Source organism: Enhydra lutris, unplaced genomic scaffold, assembly GCF_002288905.1.
Source record: "Enhydra lutris kenyoni isolate GAN:26980312 unplaced genomic scaffold, ASM228890v2 scaffoldscaffold87, whole genome shotgun sequence".
Taxonomy (NCBI): domain Eukaryota; kingdom Metazoa; phylum Chordata; class Mammalia; order Carnivora; family Mustelidae; genus Enhydra; species Enhydra lutris.
In genome coordinates this window covers 3,502,788-3,520,850 of record NW_019154171.1, presented here as the reverse complement: position 1 = coordinate 3,520,850, position 18,063 = coordinate 3,502,788, and the positions used below count along the sequence as shown (strand labels likewise).

At 45.0% G+C, this 18,063-nt stretch overlaps 1 protein-coding gene across 1 annotated transcript in view; it reads right to left on the bottom strand.

Annotated features, from left to right (window-relative positions):
- LOC111161913 (ATPase phospholipid transporting 10A (putative)) overlaps window positions 1-18,063 on the bottom strand; it is a 178,842-nt gene that overhangs the window by 39,102 nt on the left and 121,677 nt on the right. Inside the window, exons 3-8 of the mRNA XM_022525987.1 lie at window positions 17,031-17,116; window positions 7,586-7,692; window positions 7,051-7,182; window positions 5,828-5,958; window positions 4,001-4,253; window positions 630-847 (exon numbers count right to left, since the gene is read on the bottom strand). Of these exons, the coding sequence (XP_022381695.1) occupies window positions 630-847; window positions 4,001-4,253; window positions 5,828-5,958; window positions 7,051-7,182; window positions 7,586-7,692; window positions 17,031-17,116 (927 nt within the window). The remainder of the gene's footprint in view (window positions 1-629; window positions 848-4,000; window positions 4,254-5,827; window positions 5,959-7,050; window positions 7,183-7,585; window positions 7,693-17,030; window positions 17,117-18,063) is intronic.

Sequence of the window (18,063 nt, the reverse complement as noted above, 5' to 3'; positions counted from 1 at the left end):
TCCCAGGTGCCCCTGTGTAAACCCACCAATCAGCAACCGCAGTGTAATGGCAGCCTCTATATGGGTTTCTAAGGAGAAGAGACTCAGGCCACCACAGAGTGATCAAAATGGATTCTCCCTCTCTGCTCTTAAAACATTTCAGAAGTGAAAGCATTTTTTAGAGATCCTCACTCACTCACTTCTGGAAATTTTTCTGCCTGACCAGAATGGTCCATAAATGTTTAGGCAGCTGGCAAGGCAAGGGAGAAAGTTTATTGGATTTGGGCTCCTCTAATTAAAACTTTCCCCCCCCACCTACTTGGGTTTACTTTTTCACAGTTGTCATCTTGCTCTGATGTTTTATTCATTCCATTTGGCAGGACGGACTTCCTCTCCAGCACCCATCTGGATAGTTCACTGGCAATCCCCCATCCTTAGGGCCCAAGGCCAAGGGGCCATGTCAGTGTTTTAGGGGGAAGGTATTGGCCACAAAAGTTCTGTTAACTGAGCAGAGCTAGGCCCCCCAACAACAGCTGATTCATACTGTTACATGTAGACAGACACTTTGGAGGAATGGAGGGAAGCAGCAAGGCCAGGAAAGGTGATGTTGCCCCAGCATTGGCAGCTGCCATGCTCTAAGTGGGACTCACCATGGGGCTGCTGAAGGCTGTGTGCTTGGACAGCATGCTGGCCCGCTTGGCCTCGGCCCGGCTGCCTGTGCGCCGATGGGACTTGGTGCTCTGGCTCCTGTGCATGACTCGGACGCTCTGGTGGCTCCCTACACTGCCACGCTGGGGCAGCGAGCCCCCTCTGGGCACTGCCTCTTCCTCTTCTGAGTCTGCTTCCTGGTACCTGGCCAGACGCTGGGCTGTGGGCAGAGGGACATGGGGTGACACATCACAAGGAGGCTAGGAAAATGAAAATGATTCAGAGCACTCGCCACCCTCGCTTGCTTAAAGGTAAGGCCACATCTAATGAGAGTTTCCACTGAGAGGTGGAGGCCATTCTCATTTTATCTGGACCTACAGTCAACCTGGTGAGGCTGACATTCTCAGCCCACTGCACAGATAAGCACACTGAGTCATAGAGAACATAAGGAACTTGCTAATAAGCACACAGGACTCATCCAGGTCAAGGTGATGCCAAAGCTCAGGTCCAGTGCCTTTTGGTACAGTAGCCATCCCAGTCCACAAACAAGTAAGGAGTAGACAGAGATAGGTTCACATACAGCCCCTCCATTCGGGCGGACCCTAGGTGTGATGAATGGGGTTTGGTCAGCAGACGACAGGGACAAAGGAGGGGAAGATGATGAAGGCCTAGCCCACAGAATAGCCTGGCTCCAGGATTTACCCTTTAACCTGGGGTCATGGAACCACCTGGCTCACTGGGGCTGTCAGGACAGGTCACAAGTTGAATCTCTACCCTGTACTCACACAGAAGTAATGGTTCTCAGGCTGTGCTGATGGTGCTTTCCTATGAGAAATCCTTGTTCAAGGCCAGGTAGGTGGTAGGTACTGCCTGCATTTACTGTGTGGATGAAGCCTTACCCAACAGGGAAGCTCAGAGTCCTTGTGGGTTGCACAGGGTGGACAAATACTGCCAGGATAGAGACCCAGCAGGCAAGGCTCCACTGAAGACGACCTTGACTGCATTGTTATGCTTGAGCCCTCAAGGGGGCACTTCCCAGAAAAAGTCCCTGTGGTCCTGTGGCCACTCAGTGAATTACAAGGTCCTTCTGCACTGCTTCTTGCTAATGGATGGCTCTGAACACATTTTCCTGGCTTTGACCAGTTAGTTCAGCTTGTTTCATTACGGATGAGCAAGGAGACTGACTATTCATGAAGATTACTCATTCAAAACAACCAATTACTAGGAACTCCAAGAGCATGTCAAGTGCTGGGTGTGAGCACAAGGTATCTTAGCACATGGTCTGCCTGAGGGGCTAAGAAGGGCCCTCCAATCTGGGCATGCCTGTGGCGTTGGTCTGTCCTATGAGCCAGGCCTTATATTCAACATCTTTCTTTAGGAAGACTTTTCTTTAGGGATGGGAAAAACAGAAAAAACAGAGATAAGGAAAGGTAAGTCATCCATGGTCACAAGGCCAAATAATTGGCAACACCAGGATTCAACTCAGGGAGTCTCTTACCCCAGAAGTAAATCTCCTCCTGCCCATCCCACCCACACCTGGCTGATGGATGTCCCAGTTTGGTGGTAAATGAACAACAAGGAAGAACAAAACCCAGATGCAGTGCTGTCAAGCTTCTGGGCTTGTGCATTAGGAGTCTGGTGTCAACCTCTCGAAGGATGCACCAGCCCGTGCCACCCTCTTGCAGCACTAGTTGGATATTAGTCTAAAAGAAGCAATCCATCCACTGCTGATGTGTCTGTGGTCTACAATGATACAACGATGTGGCCCCTCAGTGACACCCTCAGTGTTGCTGGGGAAGACGGAGACAAGAAGCAGGTCATGCCTCATTCTGGGCACACAATGTCACCAGGACAAGAGGTCAGAGATGGCCCAACCCACTGTCTTGATATATGTGAACTGGGCTCATTGTACAAAGTCAAAGTCATCTTAATTCATTTTACTAATAAGATCTAAGAGGTCAGGTCATGGGCAGTAACAGCTGAAGTTGCTCTTGGCCTCAGGTGCATGTCAATGACTGATGACAGCACTTCTTTCAAGCATGCAGCAGAGAGGCCTGCTTGTTTTGGTCTTCACTAGAAATGCTTTCCTGTGTCTTCTAGGGGAAATGCAATCCTTTGATTTTATGATAAGCATCTGACAACTGTCAAAATTTTTCTGTAATCTTAGTTGGGATTCTGCCCATGGAGCCTCAGGTCCAGCTTTCAAAGGCTGCTTCTGACCCAACTTCAGACCTGGGTCTCTGGCTCCTTTACAATTAGGCTAAGCTCTGCTTTTAGGCAAATGGACTCTTCTGCACAAGGCTGAGGAGTTATGGAAGGGAGAGTGTGAGGGGGACAGATGGACAGTCACTGACCATGTATTTTGGGTGGCAAATATAACAATAAACATAGTGGATAAGTTCCTATGACTTCTGTTTAATATGATTACTTTAATTTTACATAAAGGGCCTTACTGGATATCATAATTCTCAGTCTCATGAAACTCACAAAAACCCCATGCCTCTTATAGATCTTTCCCGCCACATCCCCCTAAAGATCAACTTCCTAATGATGTCCATGTACTGATTCCTGTTCTTTATTTGCTTCTGTTCCCATGGCAAGACTTCCTTCACATTTCAGATGCTGTTGCAGGAAGAAGAGGGAGTCCTAGCTGCAGAGCTGGTTTACCTCTCAAAGGTACCACGGCACCACAAAACACTACTGTGACACCAAGACCCTTATCATGGTGCCCTCTCCTGTCTCTGATGGGTGTTTAGTCATACCCTCCACTTATGAAGTGGATGTCTCCTGTAGGGGTTCAGGGAGGACAGAGGCATGAGGTGGGAGGAGTAACCACCATAAAATTCAAATGGGTGTGATATTTCATTCCAGCTTTCACGAACAACATTTTCTAAGGCAAAGAATACAGCATGAAATGCCCAATGCCTTTGTGAGACTTTCAGCTAACAACAAGAGGACTGACAGGTGACAACAAAAACACCTCTTCATTTCTTGGTGTGGTAAAGAGACTGGGTGCCTCAGAAGTGAGTTTCTCAAGAATGCCCTCCTTGGTTCTCTTGTCTGGCAGAAAATGAGTGTTTTAAGCAGATGTCCACCACACTGAGCTACTGCAGTGTCGCTGTCAGCAACATGGAAATCTGTATTTGTTTCTATAAATGCTGCCATGCTTCAGTCTCCTGAGTTGCTCCAACAGCCTTTCCATGTTTTATTCTCGCTCAAAAATCAGCAATCTCTAAAGTTTGTATGTGTGTGTATATGTGTGTGTGTGTGTGTGTGTGTGTGCATGTATGTGTGCCCAGGCATGTGTGCATGTAGCTTTGATAGAGCGGCTCTCTGTCCAGCCCAGACTGGGAGTCCCCACCCCCAGACTCACCATTTGCATCATGGGAATATTCTATGCCAGACACAGTGCATCTTCGGAAAACCATTTTATTCTCAGTTAAAGTGCCAGTTTTATCTGAGAAGATATACTGTATCTGCCCTAAGTCTTCCGTGATGTTCAGAGCTCGACACTGTAGCTGCGAGTCCGTTTCTTCATCATACAACTCTGTATCCTGATGAATGAAGTACACTTGGCATACTTTAACAATTTCAATGGAAACATATAAGGAAATTGGGATCAAAACCTAGAAGACATAAGGCATACACATGAACACTTAGGAGGACTAGGGAGCTCCAGAAGTAGTCCAAACTACTCAAAGGACCAATGACTACAATCACAAGTAAGTAGGGACTATACTGTACCTTTAAGAGCTTAACCAGGTTGGTTTAGAGTCAGTATTGGAAAAGTAAGAGGATATTGGCAAAAAGTTTAAACTAGGACAGCCTATGGTGTCACTGCAGAGCAGAAATCCACTATCGTGTCTGGAAGAATGGTAACCATGGCTTGGATAGAAGCAAGCATTTTCGTATTACTAAGTTGTGCTTGAGAGAAGCTAGGAAAGGAAAGAGGAGAAAGAAAGAGAAAAAAACACATGGCACAGTCAGAGTCCTCATAAGCAAAGTCACCTCGCACCACAGCGGCACTTGGCCCCCAGGCTCTCCCAGGGCTCCCGGCAACAAGAGCTTCCCATCCCGCAAACACAACCCCATGGTTCAGAAGAGACAGTCTTTCCAGAGGCTGGTTGTGTTGAAGGACAGTTTCTGGGATCTTGCACAATACAGAGCAAAGGGAAGAAGGCTTTGGGAAGAATATTTACAGTTATACTTTGACAATTTAAGAATAATCTTCATGAAGTCAGTGTTTAAATTCTTTTTAATAACAGTATTGAATTGATGTTCAAGGGCTCAGAAAATCATATCCAGACAGACAAATTGGGTTCTCCTGGTAACTTAATGTTAATGCAACATCTACCACACTACCACACTACTCTAGTGCTACTACTACAAAGCTAGAATGAAATTTGCATTCATAAAAAAACTAATTTGGAAAGTTCGTGTTGTATGAAACAAATGTGATAAAAGACAACAGATCTCCCCTCATAGATAAAGGCTAAGCAGAGGGCCTCTGTGCACTTTGTGTTCCTAAGATGACACTCACTGCCCCTTCCCTACTCTTAAACAAGACTTTTGGGCATAGATTCTCACTTAGTGATGGGGAATTGCTCATGAGGCATGTGAACTAATAATACTAATGATAATAATAATAAAAATAAAAACCAATGCTGCAAAATGCAATGTGATAGCCTGAATTCAATCTTGGAACAGATAAAGCACATTACTGTAAAGACTAGTAGAAGCCAAATGACATCTAGAATTTATGGCAAAGTGCCAAAGTTGGTTTCTTGGTTTCAACAATTTACCATAGTAATGTAGTTAAGTTCACATTAGGGGACTCTGGGTAAGGGACATACTGGCACTCTCTGCACTATTTTTTGTAACTTATCTGTAAATCTTAAAATTATCCCAAAATAAAATTTAGGGTCTTTTTAAAGAAGTAATTGAATAGAAAAATAAAACACAATTACCCAAAAACCAACCTTGCAAGGCCTAAGAATCCTAGGAAAATGTTAACTTAAAAAGCACCCAAAGAAGACCCTATAGATAAATTAGGTAGAAAAGTAAGAAGCAGCACATTAGGTAGATGTATCTGTGGTCCTCCCAGATGCAGAATTTATAGGACATTCTTAGCAGAGTATGATAACTTTTAAGTTCTTACCAGAAAATTAAGCAATTATCAAATGGTACTTAATACTGTTACCTGCAGAACTATTATCATTGTCAAAAACGAGTAGACGGCAGCCGTGACTGGGGATAAAGAACTGCCGTCAGACTCAGGGACATCAAATAATGATTTCTTCTCCTGATACCGCCGTACCCACAGTCCGTGTCCTACAGCAACATTCAAAAAGAAACATCATTCATCCAATGGGAAAAATAAGACACCACTAGTGCAAATTAAAGCAAAATTTCAAGACTATGGACACAGGCACACTGGGTCTCATTAGCCTGCCCTGCCATGTAAGAAAGAAAAAGGGCATGGCAGGGACTGTTGGCACCCACAATCGGATTGCTGGAAGGCACTGGTTCTGGGACTCTCCCTTGCGTCAGGCATTTCCCATTACTGGCACTGAAAAGCATACCGGTCATGTGGCAGAAACTGGGTATGGGCTGGCAGCTACCAATGGGAAATCCCAGAAAAGGAATTTCCCAGCATGTGCCTCACAAAACACGTCTTGTCAGTAAGCCCCAGATACTGCCTGTTATTGACCCTTGCTATAGATTCAAATCGCACATGTCATGGACTCTCAGAAGCCAGTGGAAATGCACATTATTTCATCTACTGGGTCCCATGCCTACCTGATAAAAGAAGCCCTTTTCATGACCCATATACCTGTGTCTTTCACCACTGAGCTCTAAGACCACATCACACCTGTCTGCTTCATGATGGTAGCTGGACAGGGGATGTAGTGATGATCATTTACACAGAGGCTCAACACAGTTCCCTGCAAGGCACTCCCAAGGCAGCATGCCGGGTCTGGAGCCCATCAAAGGCTGGACAGTACCAGAGTCCATGTGCCAGCTAACTGCTAGCCCTTTCTTAGGACACAAATGCTTTTTTTTCCTTTTTCTCACAGAGTTCTGATTAGGAGCATTTGTACTTCTCTTGCTCTGTTATTCTCAGTTTATCACCAGGTGACTAATACTACTTCTGCTGAAATCATTATAACTGCTGTGATTAAACCATTCTTCCATCCAAGAAGTTTCAAATTTGAAAAGTGACATTACCTTGTAAAGCTCACTCATCTAGGCCTCACTAACACGGCCTGTACTGATGCAACCAGCCCTTGAGTCTCAGTGGATGACAAACGCATGTTTTAACTTGAGAGCGCTGGGTCAGAATGAGTGGTCGGCAGCCCACTGGGCTCACCTGGAGGCTGTCCGGCAGTGCCCTTTCATCTGTGACCCAAGAAGGAGACTTACCGACCGCAGAAAACAGGGACATACAGATGAGGAGGAGGACACACCAGAGCACATCGCAGTTCATCTGCCTCTCAAGCTGGCTGCGTTTGTAACGGGGCCCGCTGTTGTTCAGCAGAGCCTTGGTTTCATGTCCTGTGCAGGGAGCAAGAGGGATGTGGTACATCGATACCCAGCAGCGGAGCGACCACACGCCCCGACTCACGGACTGAAGCACAGTGCTGCCGTCCATTCATACTTACAGGACAGGCTCAGTCAAAAACACAGGGTATGAAATGAATCCCAAATACGTAACCACCATGGAGAAACAATGGGAAGAAATAAGTTAAAATGCTAGGAGAGAACACTTTTGGTAGAGATACTATTAGAAATTTTTCTTCTTTCTGTTTTCCAGGCTTTCTAATTTTTTACAATGTCTACGTGCTACTTTTGTAATCAGAAAAAAAAAAAAAAAGGACAAGGAGCAATGTTCAAGGACACCCATCATAGGTGGCAAGCCAGCAGCATCACAGACCGCATGTGCCATGGCCATGCCTACCTGCATAGATGACGATGCCAACAACAGCTTCCGTGTTTCTGATGGTACATCCTCGCAGCAGCAGGTTTTCTTTATACAGCCCGGCCTTTCTCCCATTGTCATGTATCCTGTCGAGGAAAAGGTGGCATGCATCACAGAGATGTTCTCAAGCACCTTGCATCTCAAGGAGCACTGCCTGGGGAAAGGAAGACCTGGATGCTGGGAAGAGAAACAGGGAACTCCTGGAGTGGGTGGCTTGTCTCCCTGGATCTCTGCAAGAGCTGAGAGGGAGCTGGTGCTCACTAGTAACTGGGCTTCTAGAAGTATCTCAACAGCTGGCTGTTTGTTTATTTTGTCCATGGGCTTTGTGAAATAGTAAGATAGATATATCTGTACCCCCTGTTCCTGACACAGGGCTCCTAAAAACCCTGCTATATAGGGGTGCTACCAGGATCTTTTGTTCTAATACTTAGTCTTTGACTCCAGTTCCCAGCAAAGGACTCCTAAAACTCCTGTAATTTTCCAGTGATAAGAGCACTAGGAACATCTCTGAACCCAGTTTTTCCTGACATAGGATACTACATCCTTTTTAATTTCCTGGGAGACAAGAGTATTAGGTTTTGATCTTATGAAGACACTCTGGTGGACTCCTGGTTGTGGTTTAGTCACCAGAAAGACCAAGGCAGGACTAGAAACTCAAGAGTTTTCAGCCTTACCTTCCATTCTCTAGAGAGTGCAGAGGGGCTGGAAATTAAATTAATCATTGATTGTGCCTATATGATGAAGCCTCCATAAAATCCCAATACCAAGGGGTTCAGAGAACTTCTGGATTGGTGAACACGTGGCGGTGCTGGAAGAGTGATATGCCCAGAGAAGGCACGGAAGCTCTGCACCCCTTCCCACATTCTTTGCTCATGCATCTCTTCCATTTGGCTGTTCACCTGTATCCTTTATCATATCTTTTTATAATAAATGTAAACAGTAAGCAAATTGTTTTCTGAGTACTGTGAGATGCTCTAGAAAATTAATCAAACCTGAGAAGTGGACTGTGGGAACCTCGGATTTATAACAGATCAGTCGGAAGGACAGGTGACAGCGTGGACTTGCAGTTGGCATTTGGAACGAGGAAGTCTTGTGGGACTGAGCCTTAACCTGGAGGATCTGACAATGTCTGCAGGGAGTGTCAGAATTGAGTTAAATTACAGGACACCCAGCTGCTGTGACAGAATTGCTTGATATGTAAGAAAAACCTACATGGACAAATTGCTGTCAGCATCACAGGCTTTTCATCATCACAGGGACAGACCGCAGCTAGAGAGGGTAGACCTGGGAATTGTAAGACTGAGTGAGAAGTTGGTCAGGGAGGGTTGCTCTGTGGTCTTGTGCTTGTTTCCTGCTCATCGTGGAGAACACTGCTCCTCATCAGTACCTTGTATTGTCACAAATAGACAAATTTTTCTTTTTCTTTAAGTTTTTATTTAAATTCCAGTTAGTTAACATACAGTATAATATTATTTTCAAGTCTACAATACACTTTCGAGTCTGCAATATACTACAGTATAATACCCAGTGCTCATCACAAGTGCCCTCCTTAATCCCCATCGACAATTTAACTCATTCCTCCTCCAACTTCCCCTCTTGTAACCAGCAGTCTGCCTATAGTTAAGAGTCTGTTTCTTAGTTTGCCCCTCTTTTTCTCCTCTATGCTTACTTGTTCTGTTTCTTAAATTCCGTACATGAGTCCAATAATACGGTATTTGTCTTTCTCTGACTGATTCATTTTGCTTAGCATAATACACTCTAGTTCCAACCACATCATTAGAAAATGGCAAGATTTCATTCTTCTTATGGCTGAGTAATATTCCTGTGTGTGTGTGTCTGTGTGTCTGTGTGTCTGTCTGTCTGTATTTCTTCTTTATCCATCAACTGATGGACATTTGGGCTCTTTCCATTATTTGGCTATAGTAGATATTGCTGCCATAAACATTGGGTACATTATCCCTTTGAATTAGGACTTTTGCATTCTTTGAGTAAGTACCTACTAGTGCAATTGCTGGATCCTAGGGTAGTGCTATTTTTGACTTTTTGAAGAACTTCCATACTGCGTTCCAGAGTGGCTGCACCAGTTTGCATTCCCACCAACAGAACAGGAATATTCCTCTTTCCCCACGCCCTCTCCAACACTTGTTTCTAGTGTTGATTTTAGCCATTCTGACATGTGTGAAATGATATCACACTGTAGTTTTGACATGTATTTCCCAGATGATGAGTAATGTTGAGCATCTTTCCATGTGTCTGTTGGCCTTGTCTTCTGCATGTCTTCTTTGGAAAAATGTCTATTTGTGTCTTCTGGCTATTTTTAAATTGGATTATTGGTTTTTGGGGTGTTGAATTTGGTAAGTTCTTCATAGATTTTAGATACTAACCCTCATTATGTGAGATAATAGATTTCTGTTGTTCCAGTTGCCTGGTCTACAGTGAGCCTGAGCAAACTGAGGCATCCTTTAACATTTCATCTGAGCCTCTGAGAAGAGCTTCTCTAGTTCAAGTCTCCTGGCTTCCTGACTCATCACAACCAATCTCTTCTAAATCAAAACTGTCCCAAAGTCCAAGTGTGATGAGACCTGTTTGGCAAGACTGTTCTGTGCACTGGGAAGGGTCACAGCCTGGCTCCTTGGGAAACCATGGAGTTCAGCTAATAAGTATTCTGCATAGCTATTCTTCCTCAGAAGATGTCATGTCTCCCTAATCAGCACTTGCTGTTGGTAATGGGTTTTCCACATCAAGGCTCATTCCTCCAGGGACCAGCAACCAGGCAGCAATCCATCAGTTCAAACACAGAAGTGCGAGGTGTGCTTGTTGTTGCCCAGTTGTCCCCAGGAACAGAGGCAGTAGGGTGAGTTCAGGGACCTTGGAGAGCAGCCAGCTGCTCTTTCCTTCCCCTGGTCACATCACCTCCAGCACCTGGGCCCTCCTGTCTTCTCCACCCCAGAGAGTGGTCCACCCTCACACACCCTGACCAGCACTCTGACCACACCAAGATGGCCCTTCTTGACCACTCCTTCCTCATTTTTACATCTACTCAAATGTCAGTCCTTAATTTTACCCTCTTCCCTGGTTATTTCTTGAATCCACCTCCTTCTCCCTCCCTCTGTGCATCACTGACCTAATTCAGGCTTCCAAGATTTCTCTGTTCAGAGACTGCAACATACCCCTTGCTGGCCTGGATGCCACCAGCCTTGGTCCCTCCTGTCCATTTCTCACACAGTCACCAGAGCAACCTTTCAGTGTGTGCACCTGAATGCTGCATTTTCCTGGGAGATTCTGTGTGATCTCCTTACTTCTTCAGGCTTCACACACATGGCCCAGCTGATTCTGCAGCATCTTTGTGGGCTCTTCCTGTGCAGGCTTTGGGCTCCAGCCACCTCACACTGCACATCCTTCTAACCATGCTGCCTCTCATCGCAGTGCAGCCAGTTAGCCTAGAGGAGCCTAGCCTGCTAGCCTGGGGTCACATTTTATAAACTTCAGGAAGGTTCTCTGGGTTAAGCTCCCCAGACCTTCCAGCCAGGAAACTCTACAGTATTCTTTGATGCCTCTTTGTTTGTGTCCACTTCTAAGTATGAGCTCCTCAAATCTTATTCTGTTTGGCACCCCTGATATCTATTTCTAAGCCTGGCAAATGCTGAAGGTTGCATTGCCCTCAGCTTTAGGTTGGGTCCATCCAATGGTTATGTCATAAGGACAGGGGTGTGAACACAGGCAAGGGAGGATGACGAGCTCATTCCCTGGCTCCTTTTGGGGAGTGAGTATTGGGCTGGGTGTGTCCCTAGACTAGGGCTATGAGCCTCTCCAGGTGACCCCCTTGACATGAGTCCAGGTGGCCATTCCTGTCCTGGGGCCACTGGACCTCACAGTGGTGACAGCTCAGCTGCTACTAACTCTTGTGGCTCCATCGACTCCTGTTTCAATGGACCTTAGCAAAAAGACCCCTCTCCACATATGTAAATCTGAGTGCCAGATCTGTTGCCTGAGGGAACTCTGAGTGACACGTAGGGAGAAAGAAATCATAGAAGAATTTTCAAGTTTTTGTTTATCTAATGTAAGTGCAGAAATAACCCAATTGTGTGTTTTGTGTCAATGATGGATTTTCTTGAGGTATAAATGTCAATTAAAGGTGTCAAGGTAAAATAAATTTTTCTAGTTTTAACGAGTCCAGTTGGTACAGTTCATCTTAATGCCTGGTCATTGGTAGTGAGTACATCTCGGACATAAACCCATAGTTCCATCCAGACACTGGGCTGGGGGGTGGTAAGGACCCATGAGGGATCTTGTGCTGCTGTCTCTTACAGGTGACAGTGGTGTTGGAGCGTGTCATCTGTAGGGCAGGGAGACTACCCCAACAAGCATGAACAAGTTTGCAATGGCAGGTTCCCAGCCCTAGGTGTTCCTATAAGGCTCTGTAGCATGCAGGGAGGGAGCTCAGGACTTACTCTGTCGAAGACTTTGGGATCAGAAATAGAACCTGTATATACAATTTGAAATGGAATTTTATTTCAGACTAAACCAACCAACCTCTCTGCTTTATTCCTAAAGGTAAATGAAAATGTTTGATTGACTGGTGGCTTCAGAAACCACCCACCATATGCCATGAGGTTGGCTGAGCACAGCTGAGCTGGGTGCTTTGAGCTGCTGGGGCACTCAGCCACTGAGCTGGTCTCCATTCACAGGGGCCTCTTTGGGCTGCAATGCCTTGGTTCAGGGAGAAGGAGCCCACAGGGGTGGAGAACAGGATTTCATTAGTGCTTAACTGTGGGACTGTATGAAACAACGGTGAGCATTAAGGCGCCCTTGAATAATGAAGGTCCTAACACTTTTTTTTTTTTAAATTTTAACAGCTTGAGATACATTTTGCATACCATAAAATTCACCTGTTTAAAGTGTACAGTTGAGCATTTTGTTCTTTTTTTTTTTTTTTTTTTTTTTTTGGTATATTCACACAGTTGTGCAGCTATCACTACCAGGTAATTTTAGAGCATATTTACCACCCCAAAAGGAATCCCCATAACCACTGGCAGTCACTCCCCATGCTCCTTCCACTCCCCCAAACCCTGAAAATCACTAACCTGCTTTCTATCTATAAAGACATTCCTATTGAAGACATTTCATCCCAATGGAATCACATACCATGGCTAATGCCACTCTCTTGCCTAACATGTTATAATATACCTCATGCTTCTTCCACAGACAGTTAAAGGATTATTTCTGTTGTTGCCTTGCACATGAATTTCTTTCTTTCTTAATTTCTAAATACATGATCTTACTTTTTCTTGGAATATTTCAAGCCTATCTTAGAATTTCTGTATTTTCCTACCCATATACTAAAACAATAAAAAAACGGAAAGAATTAATTCACCTAATTCTTCACCCATATTCTTTTCCTTCATTCTCATGTCAGTCACTGTTACTTCCAACATTAGGAGGAAGTCATGTTAGGAAATGTAGAATAATTTGCCTAGTGAGTGGGCAAAGCTAGAATTCAGACTTGGGTCTTCTTGCTATAAACCCAAGCTTTGGTCTCTCTAAGTGCAAATGGCTAAAGTTTTGAGTTCAAATTGGCTGGTCCAAATATGAGTGAAACTGGTATTGCTGGTATAAAGGGCAGCTGGGCTCAGCCTGGGCTCCCTGGCTGGAGTGAGGTCACAGGACAGCAGCTGAGTCAAGGCTGAAGGGAGGCTATCCTCAGCAGATAATGAAATCCAGCAAACCAGCCTACGAGGGAACTGGCTGCTGATCTGCTCCCTGGGTCTAAACTGCAGATCTAACTCCCAAGTTAGCCCCACCCCTGAGCATAAGGACGAGTATGGGAACTTGGCCTCCCTTCTCTCAGGAGAGGAACAGGTGCCCCCCAACACTCCAGTTACCTGCCCCCATTCCCCTCACTCTTCCTGGAGCACTTCAGCCTGGCTAGGGAGTAGAGCTGCTTATGCTGGTTGCAGCACAGCACCAAAGGGAGAAACTTTAACACAGAGTCACCTCCTCCTGAGACCCTGCCTCAGTTGGCCTGCTAGGAGAGAGGCCCATCGGCACCTTGACCTTCCAGTGGCCAATCCAAAACACCTGGCTTGGTGGAAATGGTAAATCACAACTAAACCAGAGTCCAAGTATGCAAAGACCTGAACTGGCAGCCTGGCAGCATCTAGACTAGCAAGATTGGGACCAGGCTTGGAGGTGAGTCTCACTGCAGGACGACAGGTTGGAGAAAGTATGGCAAAACTAGGGAGCAGAGTGGGGAAAGATTCATGCAGCAGGCAAATGTCCTTCTTGCCTTTCTTTCTCAGGAGACGGACCAGTGAGGTCACTCATGTTAAAAATGTTTGTTGGAGGCATCTGTTGCAGAAGCTGAGTAAGCCTGGCTGGCTGGGGGGCAAAATGGCATCCACTCAAGCAGCTATCTGCCAGAGAATGCAGAGGCTGGAGGTGCTGAGTCAGCTAAGGGCTCGGTGTGGAGGTGGTGCAGGCACTGGGGGTAAGCAAGGAACCAGGGGACGCTACCTCTCATTGATCACCACCTCCCCACACCTGAAAGTCAGCATTGCCCACATGGAGATCTCCACCAGTCTGGCTTTTTGTTATCTTCTCTTTTCCTAATAAGAGTCCTTCCCCTTTCTTTGAGGCTTTCGTCTCTGGCCCTGGTTCTCCTTTTTAGGCCACATTTCTAGAAAAAGCAGAGGAAAAATATAATTCCTCTTCTACCTCCTGCAATCTGGACTCTGACCGTCTGGGTCTCCACTCTGATGGTGTGGCCTTCCCGTTCCTTAGGCTGCCCCTGGAGTGTGGCAGGCAGATTTTCTCCTGAATGTCCCTGCTCTGCCTCCATCGTTGGACATTGCCCTTGGAACCACACCCCTATCACACCTAAGGAGGCTTGCTCCTGACTGTGGGGTTATTCTGTCTTTATTCCTTTCCTTTCTTCCCTAGCCCTTTGTCCCATGTTCCCAGGCCTGTTCCCTGACTTCATACATGACCTCTGGGGCAGAGGGTCCTCAAACCTTTATCTTTAGGTCCTACTCCCCTGAAGTTCTGTCCACATTGACTCCATCTGAGGCACTTCCCAGCTCCTCAAATCCAGGAAATCTCAAAACCCCATTACCTTCCTTCCATGGCTTCTCCTAATACACACACTGAAGACAAATCACTCTCCCTTTCCAACAGCAACTCTTCTCCTGGACACATTCATGTTCTCTTATACCTCTCTCCTGATCCTTTTATCTCCCTGCTCTATGGTATTATCTGTAACAGTAATAATATTAACAATAGTAGCAATGACCATAATAGTGGTAAATATTTATTAAGCACCCTTCTGAAAGCTTTCTGGTATTAAATTGATTAAGCTTTGCTCCAAGGACTTGACGGGGCTCCCATGATTCTCCCCATTATACAGATGAATAAAGTTAAACAGATCTTCTAAGGTCATCTAGCTAAAAGTGTGGGCTCCAGAGCCTGCCAGCCTCAGTACTAAGCTGGACTTGTTTAAAATCCCTATGACAAGCATAGTTCCTGGAGGACAGGACCAAGAGCTGCTGACTTAGGGTTGAATCCCTTTCAGTGTTAATCCAACTCAAGAGCAGGCAACAAAAGTGTGAGAATAGTCATCAGAGCACAGGAGCACTGCATCTTTCAGAAGTTTGGAGGAACCCCTATAGAAGAGAAGACAGACAATAAGAGAGGAATACAGTCTTTGGTGAAGGATGTCTACCCTTTTTCTTTGGTAGAGTTGGCCTCACAAAATTACCCTAACAGCAAGAATGTGCATAGAATACTCCCCCTAGAAGATGCTTTCACCAACCTTCAAGATGGTTATTTTAGGGTCTTTGGAAACCCAGCATCTGTTCCATTTAGCTGATGTGGCCCTGGAGATTCACAGTGGTGCTGAGAATGGTGCCATGGGTGAAGTCTGGGGGACAATGCGTCAGTGGGCCTACAGAAGATGGTCCAGGCGGCCATGGGAGGGTGAAAGTTCCATGGCAGACTTGAGTATTCTCCATCTACATTCTACATACTACATTTTAACATTTTTCTTAATGAGTTTTATCCTCTTTTAATTGGCTCCTTAATGGATGACCTAACACTTTCCAAATTCTGACCTTCAAGCATGGACCAGCAATTTTGATGGGTAACTGGGTCCCCTCTTGGCAGCACACACATTTCACCATTTACTATTAACGCTTTTCATTCGCTGCTCAGCCCGTAGCAGGATAAGAAGTCTACAGTGTGGGGGGCACATGCAACAGTGCTGGCTGTGCCACTGAGCCCGAAGATTCAAACATACACTGAGAGGTCCTGGAAATGGAGCCTACTTCCAGAAGCAGAGTATCCTGCCTCAACCCCACATGTCTGTGGGGGCTACTACGTGCCTGAACCACATAGCAGTTAGACTGGTCAGTTTGTACCTCAAGCAAGAAAGCTGGCAGAGAGAAGGCCCCAAATTCTCCACACAGGAGAACTAAGCCTGGGAGAGCAGATTAAGGCTCCAAGAGGTCAAGCAGTGAGTCAAGGCAGGTCAGACCTACAGTCCTTCATGTTCTTGCACACACATCTCATTCACTGTGAGGCTGCCCCCAACAGCTTTGGCATCCAACTCAGCTACTCCATGCTGATGCTCCCTCTTCAGTCCCATTGTTTTCCCCAAGTCAAAGGACTAAACACACACACACACACACACACACACACACACACACTCAGTATGACTGTTATTTCTGAATGAATATGAAAGTAGAGAGACTAGCATATATGTCCCACGTATGCATAGCCCAGCTTCTGCAAGTACACCACGTGACAAGCCTTTGTCATTTATCCACCTTTTTTGTCTTCCCATTTCGGAGCAAGGGACTGAACTACTTGACACATTATAGACTGTACTTATTTTTTTGTTTGTTTATTATCTCTCTTTTCCCCTAACTATAATGAAATAAACATGAAGGCAATATATATATATATATATTTTTGTAACTATTCAGTTCACTGCATTACTCTCAGAGCCCTCAACAGGGCCTATCATGCAGCAGAGGCTCAACAAATACTCAGTGCCTGAGTACCTAAGTGAATGAATGAATGAGATTCTACCCAGACTCCTCCTGGGTAGCCCCCATGCTTCCATTTAATACGGCCATGTGTAGTCAGTCAACCATACTTCTCTTGTTCCCCTCATCCAACCTGGGCCAGCTAGAGGAAGAACAAGCTGTATTTATTCATCACAGGCAGTGTGGGCAAGTTTCTACTGCAGATAGGATCTTACAAACCAGTCCCATAAGCAATCAAGAAGGCTCAGCAATGGGCAACATTCCTAAAAGGCTACACATGTGGCAAAAAATACTAAATGCTTATTTTTGAACTGTGTGTGTGTGTGTGTTTGTGTGTGTGTATCAAACAGAAGATCAAGCTCAAACATATGTACAATACTCACATGCAACCACGAAACCTAGTCAGGTCATTGTTTGGCTTCTCACACTCGATTATGCTGGTGAACGTCACAGGATTGAATTCGGAGACCTAAAACAACAGCATGCATACATTAGAGAAATCTGGGCTCAGACCGTTCATTCTAAGAGGCACTTGTTCTTCGGTCTCATATCCACATGGGGCAGGGATATTTCATGGACGGAGTCTGCCCGGAAACCTCTGCAGAATGCCATGGGCACACAGCACTTAGCTCATGCTTTCTCATCTTTATACTGAATGATAACTGATCATTGTAGAATGAATAGCAATTAATAGAACAGTACTGGTGAGTAAGTGAGCTGGAAAGGATTATAGCTCTAATGAAAATAAAAGAACTAAGAGATAACGGCAAAGGAAGCCACTAATGATTGAAAGGGATGAATGAATTTTTTGAAACAGACCAGCACCTTCCAATTTCCTATACAGATTAAAGAAGCAAATTCCATCTGGAAAATAGGAACTTATAATAAAATGACATTTCCTCAATGTGCACTAAAATTTTTGCACAGATATTTAATGACATACATTTAATAACAATTTCTGTTTTATTCTACTTGATGAAAAATGGCAGCTCACCACAAAGTCGCTCATTGAGAATTTTGCCACTGAGAGATATAACACTGCCATAAACCATATGACCAGATTAGGAGTGGAGAGAAGGAAGGGAGAAGGAAGGAGAATGGGAGGAAGAAAAATGGGAGGGAAATGCAGGGAATAGGCCTTTAGTATATATAACTATCATTAATGGATTTTTAAAAAAATTAGCTCTCATTGCTCAGACTTGTCATTCCCTTTTATCTACCAAGTGTCACAACATGATGAAAAGTTGAATTGTCTTTGCTCACACAAGTAAATCATCACATAAAAAGTGCAAGTAGTTAAAAATCATAGCAATGGCATAAATATTGTTAACACCACCCCAGGTGATTATGACTCTACCACAACAACATAGTTTCCTGCACAGAATACAGCCATAAAGGTAATTACTCAAACGTCAG